The sequence below is a fragment of the Solanum lycopersicum genome, chromosome 10, assembly GCF_036512215.1.
Source record: "Solanum lycopersicum chromosome 10, SLM_r2.1".
Taxonomy (NCBI): domain Eukaryota; kingdom Viridiplantae; phylum Streptophyta; class Magnoliopsida; order Solanales; family Solanaceae; genus Solanum; species Solanum lycopersicum.
This window is the reverse complement of record NC_090809.1, coordinates 55,105,176-55,113,476: the sequence shown is the minus strand read 5'-3', so window position 1 is coordinate 55,113,476 and position 8,301 is coordinate 55,105,176. Positions and strand designations below refer to the sequence as shown.

At 28.1% G+C, this 8,301-nt stretch overlaps 1 protein-coding gene across 1 annotated transcript; it reads left to right on the top strand.

Moving 5' to 3' along the window:
* The first annotated feature begins 266 nt into the window (after nt 1-266).
* LAX5 (auxin transporter-like protein 5) lies at nt 267-5,237 on the top strand. The gene is given in 8 exon segments (NM_001246995.2): nt 267-582; nt 673-858; nt 1,151-1,263; nt 1,348-1,531; nt 2,171-2,268; nt 3,382-3,589; nt 4,298-4,555; nt 4,917-5,237. Coding segments are annotated over 8 exon segments (1,473 nt in total). The 5' UTR covers nt 267-417; the 3' UTR covers nt 5,178-5,237.
* The last annotated feature ends 3,064 nt before the right edge of the window (nt 5,238-8,301 follow it).

Genomic DNA, 8,301 nt, shown 5'->3' with positions numbered 1-8,301 from the left:
TTCAATTTATACATTTAAAATTATAAGTAAATACATAATATTATATAAGAACGACCAGGTGATTAAACATATTAATTTAATTATATAATTCTTTTATAGAGGAAAATATAATTACAACAGATTTCAATAAGATTTTTTTTTTACTGGATATAGAAAAAAAAAGATCCCAAAAGAAAAAAGAAATAAGAGAGAAGAGAAATTTGCTAATACATTCAAAAGTCTGAATATAAATATAACATGGATTTGTGAGGCATAACCACACTAGGCTTCCTTTCAAGTTCATATTTATAAGGGGCCTCCTCTCATTCATTTTTTTAATTTGCTAATCTGACTACAAGAATCGTGTATATATACATATTTTCATCAGTTATATAAAAAAAGTTATTGAGAGGAATTAAATAGGAATAGCAAGAAGATATGTCATTATCTTCTAATGACAAAGTAGTAGAGACAGTAATTGTTGGAAATTATGTAGAAATGGAGACTGAAGGTAAGCCTATTAACATTAAGTCCAAAATCTCCAATTTTTTCTGGCATGGTGGCTCTACTTATGATGCTTGGTTTAGCTGTGCCTCTAATCAGGTACTACAAAATTTATCTGTCGCTAATTCCCGTTTTTTCTACTAGTGTATTTGATGACTTATTATTTTTTTTTGGTTTGTCAATTTTCAGGTAGCTCAAGTTCTATTGACGCTACCATACTCATTTTCTCAATTAGGAATGATTTCTGGGATTTCATTTCAGCTTTTCTATGGTTTATTGGGTAGTTGGACTGCTTATCTTATTAGCATACTCTATATTGAGTATAGAACTAGAAAAGAAAGAGAAAAAGTCGATTTCCGCAATCACGTTATTCAGGTAATGTATTGTGTTTACTAGTTATTCTCGTACATATTTTGATTGAATCAGTGAGAAAAAAATGATAGTCATGTTTTCATATGCAAATAGTGTATTTTCCACTATTTCAGTGAAAAAATCATATATTGAACGTAGCACAATTTTTATATTGATTTGCGGTGGAAAAAACCTTTGATTCCAATAGTGATTCGAAGTTGGAGTAAAACGAAAATTATTTGTTAGTTTATTTAATTTGTATTTAAATAGAAAATCGTCCAAATTTCTCATGTTTTTAACTTTTTCTTATATATAGTGGTTCGAAGTTCTTGATGGGCTGCTAGGGAAACATTGGAGGAACGTTGGTTTGGCATTTAATTGCACTTTTCTACTATTTGGTTCAGTCATTCAACTCATTGCTTGTGCAAGGTTCCTAATTTTTAATATCTTTTGGTATCCAAATTGTACAATACTTTATTCGTTTTAATCTATTTGTTTGATTTCAACTTGCAGTAACATATATTACATAAATGATAATTTGGACAAGAGGACTTGGACTTATATCTTTGGTGCTTGTTGTGCCACAACTGTCTTCATTCCTTCTTTCCACAATTATAGAATTTGGTCTTTTCTTGGCTTGTTGATGACCACTTTCACTGCTTGGTACCTTACTGTTGCATCACTACTTCATGGACAGGTACCTCATCAATCCAATGGTAATTTTCAATAATCTTCTCCAACTATGTATATATACATGTGCAAAAAAAAAAATACTTATCACACGTATATATAATAAGATCAAACACATTATAAATTATGTATTTGCATCAACTCCCATATGTTGTATACATAGGGGTTGAGCTACATTAGTGATAACGAGTTCAGTAACTTTGAATCAAATCTTATATTTGTTGTCACGTGAGTTGTGACATGTGAATACAAAGTTTGAAGATTCTAGTCTAAGTAAACCTGTAATCATAACAGTATGTGGGGGTTGGATATATATTTAATAATTATTTTCTAAATTATGTATATTAATTAAGATATTTAATTCTAATTTCTTGTAATTAATAGTACTCCCTTTGTCCGGTATTATTTGTCATTATTTTCTATTTGTAGAGTTAAATTATAAAAAATGGGACTAACATTTTAAGATACATTTTTTCATCATATTAATATGAAAAAATTATAATTTGTAATATTTTTCATATAGTTTTAGAATATCTAATTTTTTTGTTTAAAATATCAAAGTAATGTAATTTAATTTACTTTTAAAAATTAGTCAAATTGACTTTTAATAAGCGCAAGATAACAAACTAACGAATTATAATTACAGGTGGAGGGGGTGAAGCATTCTGGACCAACCAAATTGGTGCTATATTTCACAGGGGCCACAAACATTCTCTATACATTTGGGGGACATGCTGTTACTGTGTAAGACTACGAAACATTATTTTTATATGTTATTACGTCTTTTTAACGTTTTAATATCTATTTTAATTTATGTGGAAAGTACGAGGTCCTTGTATTCTCTCACTACTATAAATCCATAAACTAAAAATTGTAGAAAAATACAATTTACTTTAACGTTATTTATTATTATTTCTGAAAGTGACTTCACCTTAACATGTTTCGACAGTCTGAGAAGTAAATATCCAATTTGTCGATAAAAGTTTTAATCTTACCATCTACGACACCATGTTTAATTGGCAATAGTTATCAAGAAGCTATATTATTTTGTATAGTTTTTTTTTTCTTCTCATTTAGTGTCTAATATCCACGTGAAAATTTGATTATTTCAAATTCATGTTGTGTAGGGCTCCATTTTGGGAGAAGCACTCATTACCTAAGATTTTTTTATATCTAGAACTCAAATTCTATACCTCTAATTAAGAGAGAAATGACAACATTCACTGCACATTCTTTAGTATTCTCTACGTTTACTACTATTTGTCATGGATTCTATTTTTAGAGTAAAACTACAAAAATTTAATTAATATTTTAAGATAATTTTTTCTATCATATTAATATACAAAAAATGTAATTTATAGTACTTTTTTATATAATTTTTAATTATCAAAATTTTTTATATAAAATATTGAATAAATATAATTTAATTTAACTTTTAAAATTAATCGAATTTACTTTCTAAAAACGTAACATAACAAATAAAGTGAACGTATGGAGTAGTTATTTTGTCTAGTTGTGTGTTCACATTTCATTTTAACATTATTTGCATGTGTTAATGTAAACTTTCAGCATCACTTTTTTTCTATAAAAAGGAATGACTAGCAAAAACACACTTTTTACCCTTTTCAAGTTGAAAAGCTACAATGAATTACTATTATTTTTAAATGTTGGAAAGCTACAATTCTTTTCCCAATTACTTTTGCTTTTCCTGCACAATTAATCAATGATAATGGAAGAGGCTATGATGTAAAAAAAAAAAACATAATTACCATCTGGAACTAACTACTGAAAGAAAAGGATTTTAGTTTTCTATATATTATTAATTATTTGAAATTGAATTAATTAATTAAACTGCAGAGAGATAATGCATGCAATGTGGAAACCACAAAAGTTCAAGGCAATATATTTATGGGCAACAGTGTATGTGTTGACACTAACACTGCCATCAGCAGCAACAGTGTATTGGGCATTTGGTGATTTGCTACTTGATCACTCCAATGCCTTCTCTCTTCTCCCAAGAACACCCTTAAGAGACATGGCTGTCATCCTCATGCTCATCCATCAGGTATAGTCGTTTATCAAAATAATAGTCAGTAAGTATTTTATTTTTATATTATCATATGATATACATGAAATATACCTTTTTTTTAATCTTTATTTACGTGAAACGATTCAAATTTCAAGAGTCAAACTTCTTTATTTTGACTGTCTATTTGATTGGATATATAATCAGTAAGTATTTTGAAAAATAATTTATATATTTAAAGCAATATAAAAAAATTACACAAGAATTAATATTTAGGGGAATGCAATAATCATCGTCAAAGATATTTTTTTTACTTGCGAAATTTAAACTATATCAAGTAAATTGGGACAAAAAGAGTATATTATTATTCATGCAAAATAATATGTTTTATATATATATATATATATATTTGGCAAGTCATTGTAATTATTTTGATAAATAGATCGAATATATAACTTGCATTTTCGATACGTAAATATTCATAAAAAGTTTGCTCAATCGAAAATAAGGTACACTCCTTACTAAAACATGTTAAAAGAATTAATCATTGTTTGCTTGGGTAAGTTAAATCATTTTGTTTTTTGAAAAAAGTTATATACATCGATAATCTAGAGGTATTTTACACGTACAATACTATCAGTATAATTTAACATATGATAACATATTAGTTAGTACTGCTATTTTACGAGGTTATCATAGAAATTTACTTTGTAATTATCTTATACGGTTTGTTGTGTGTAATTGCAGTTTATAACATTTGGATTTGCTTGTACTCCCTTATACTTTGTATGGGAGAAGGCCATAGGGATGCATGATTGTAATAGTTTGTGCAAAAGGGCAGCAGCAAGGTTGCCTGTGGTTATTCCTATATGGTTTTTAGCAATAATTTTCCCATTCTTTGGGCCAATTAATTCAACAGTTGGATCACTTCTAGTTAGCTTCACTGTTTACATAATCCCTGCACTTGCTCACATGTTCACCTTCAAATCTGCTGCTGCTAGAGAGGTATATATTAAATCTCTTTACAAAGTGAAAATTAATGATCCTAGGATTGATTTTATGACTTATTATACATGTAATATACATACGGTATATACGTATACTATACATAATTAGTGTATATATCATCCATAACTGTAAATCAATTTTGCTGAACGGTACATATAATCTACTTACATATGAAAAAATGGGATGTCATTTCTTCAACTCCAAACTTTAAAACGGAGTAGTACTGACCCTAATCCAGTTGTCACTCCTATTAATGTGACACTTGTTGAACCCTCAGTTATTTGTTTAAACTATGGTTCTTGTTCTGATGTATCATCAATCTAATACTACTAATGATTATTACACATTGTTATGGCAGAATGCAGTAGAACAACCCCCAAGATTTGTTGGAAGATGGGCAGGCACATTCACAATCAACATATTTGTAGTTGTTTGGGTATTTATTATTGGCTTTGGGTTTGGTGGTTGGGCTAGCATGCTCAATTTCATTCATCAAATTGACACATTTGGCCTATTCACCAAATGTTATCAATGTCCATCTCCTAAACAATTCCCCATCCCACCTCCGCCTTACGCCGCCGCTCCACAGCCTGCTCCGGCCAACTTCACTCACCATTGAGTTAATCAAATAACTAAGCCTTATTGGCTTTTTTTTTTTTTTTTGTAACCTTTCCCTGGGAATTTTTTTTATTTTTTAGCTAGGTTTAGATATTGATTGGAAGTTGCAACGGAGCATGCCACAAAAATTTGCAATTCCCTCATTCTCTTTATGATAATTGTTGATCTTCTCTTATGCAATTTTTCTTTTATTCCCTAAAAGAGGTTTGCTTTATCAGTTTCTACATGACACGTGATGTTTTTTAGTAAATGTTACTAATAATTTCCCAAGTAAAATTTGGTCAAATAGTGTTTGTCTATAGAGTTTTTCATTATTTGACAATTATTTTTAGCAAATAATTCAAATTTTCAAATACTAGAAAAAATTAGTATTTGGATTAAATCTCATTAATTGGAAATTTTTAATAGTTCAAATTATACCAAACTTTTCTGTTTTTACAAGAACACCCTTTCTAGTAATCGTTGTATTGTTTTATATAATTTTTTACGTGACCATCAAAAGTTGTTATTTAGTGGGTATTACAATTAGTAATATTAAAAATATATATAGAAATTCTTACAAATAACCAGAAATGAAATGAATAAGAAAAACTTGAACTTGCAATAAATTAAGAATTTTGATAACTTATTTGATGCTAAATTGCACTTAGTATTACTACATGAAATCTTAAAGTCTTGAAATTTGTTCTCATGCTAATTGTGAGCTATCAACTTTTGCTTCTATTATTCAGTATAGTCGCCAGAATATCCTTTGCATTTTCAGAGTTTTTGTTAGTGGACTTAGAGATATCTGCGTCTGAATACTTTATTATTTGTATTTATCATTTATTTTGTTAACTATAATTTATTGTATTTATAGTAATATAAAAAACAGTTTTTCATAACTAGAAATGGAATGGAATTTTTATTTGAATTAGCAATAGTAATTAGGAATTGTATAACTAAAATGAAACTAGACCGATTCCATCAACTTGGCATGACAACATCAACATGAACCCGATTTAGGAGGGAAAGATTGTTCAAGTCATATATAAAAGATCGCTCTTTTTTTTTATCCTCAATTTGAGACTCTTCACAAGCCTCTCAAGGCTGGACATTGGAGAGTGAACAAATTTAATATGGAGGGTGCGTTTGGTACGAAGGAAAATGTTTTTCGTGGAAAATATTTTCCTAAAAAATATTTTCTTGGAAAACAAGTAGATTTTGGACTTATTTTCTCATATTTGGTTGGTGCTAGAAAATATTTTCCAATTATTTTGTGTTTGATTTATAATGAAAAATGTTTTTGGTAGACATCTTTTATTTTTACTAGAGTGGAAAATAATTTATGAAATTGAAAATATTTTTTAAAAATAATTTTTTTGGGTGGTGGTGGTGGTGGTGGGGTAGTGGGTGAGGGCAGGGGGGGCAGGGATAGGAGTGAAAAAATAAAAAATTGAAGTTGATAGTATTTTTAAAAAAATTAAAATCATTTTTTTTTGGGGTTGGGGGTGGGTGGAGGCTGGCCGGGGGGAGGGGGGTAGGAGTTCAAAAATAAAAATTTGAAGTTGAAAAATATTTTTAAAAAGCAAAATTAATTTTTTGGGTTGGGGGAGGGGGACTGGGGGGGGGGGGGTCAGGGATTGGGTGAAAAAACAAAATTTTAAAATTGAACATATTTTTTTTAAAAAAAATTATGTTTTCCAAAAAAAAAAAGTAATTTGAAATTGGAGGAGAGTTTTGGAAAATGTTTTCCTTAATTTTTGAAGGGAAGTCATTTTTCTTAATTTCGAGGAAAATGAGTTGATTTGAAAAACATTTTCCAAAACTTTTGTCCCGATCAAACATGAGAAAATTGAAAAACATTTTCCAGAAAATATTTTCCTTCATACTTGATAATTTGAATTTTTCAAATTAGAATAAATCATACTTGATAATCAAGGTTTTATTTCACTGAATTTTTTTAGTAAAATAATGCATATTATTATACTTTTGCAATTATTTTTCTCTTGTATAGATATGTAAAGGAGCTGTTGTAAAATGAATGTCCACATTAATTATGTCAAAGTGTTGTAATATTAATGCATACATAATATGCTAAATGGTGTATACTAATTAGTCATATGATATACTTGGTGTCCGAAGTATATATATGATAAGATAATATTCATGTATCACACTTGGTAATCAAATATATACAACTATATATACCCTTCTTTTTGTAACAAAGAGAAGAGTAAGAGTAAGTGAAGAAAAAATATACATATTATTTCTCATCCATCTTTCTTGTTATCTTAGCTTTAATACTTTAACTTGTAACAATTGGCTTTTCATTTTTATTCAACATCTTAGATCTATTAAGAAATTTATCTTCTATCTAATTTATAATTGAGAAATTTTCGCAAATAGCCATTATAATTAATTTAATTATGTTTCATAATTATAGTTTGTATATTTACGAGTTATAGCTACAGTTTAAGATTTCTCTTTTATATAATTTACCGATTTGTATAATTCGTGAGCGCGTTTGTATAAATTGAGTTATTTTTGTATAAGGTCGAAATAACGAATTTATATAAACAAAAACATATTTACTTAAAATAATTATATAAATGATATTCTACAAAATTACATTATATAAAAGTCATACAAATTATATTATACAAACTATAAATATGATAATTAATTAACTAATATATATTAATTTACTTAACCACATAATTTTCCCTCTATAATTTCTACTACATAGATGGATGAATAACACTAGGCGTACATTAAGATTTAATCACTAAGCAAATTCTGTTGAACTACTTCTTTCTACTAAACAAAATTATATATGTATAATAAAAAATGTGAATTAAGACGAAGACAATGTGAATGTGGGATGACATTTCGCAAGAGTTATTGGATGGGTCATAATTAAGGGGCATGAGTATTAAGTAAAGAAATTTTAATGTAATATGAGTTGTTAAATGAATGTAAAAAATAAGTGCAAATATAGATGCATGTCTACTTAAAAAATCAAACATCAAGTGACAAATTATAGAAATACATAAAAGGAAAAGAGTTTGATATACCCCTCAACTTTGTCATTTTGAGTTGATACACTTTTCATTATGAAAGTGATTCATATACATCCTTACCGA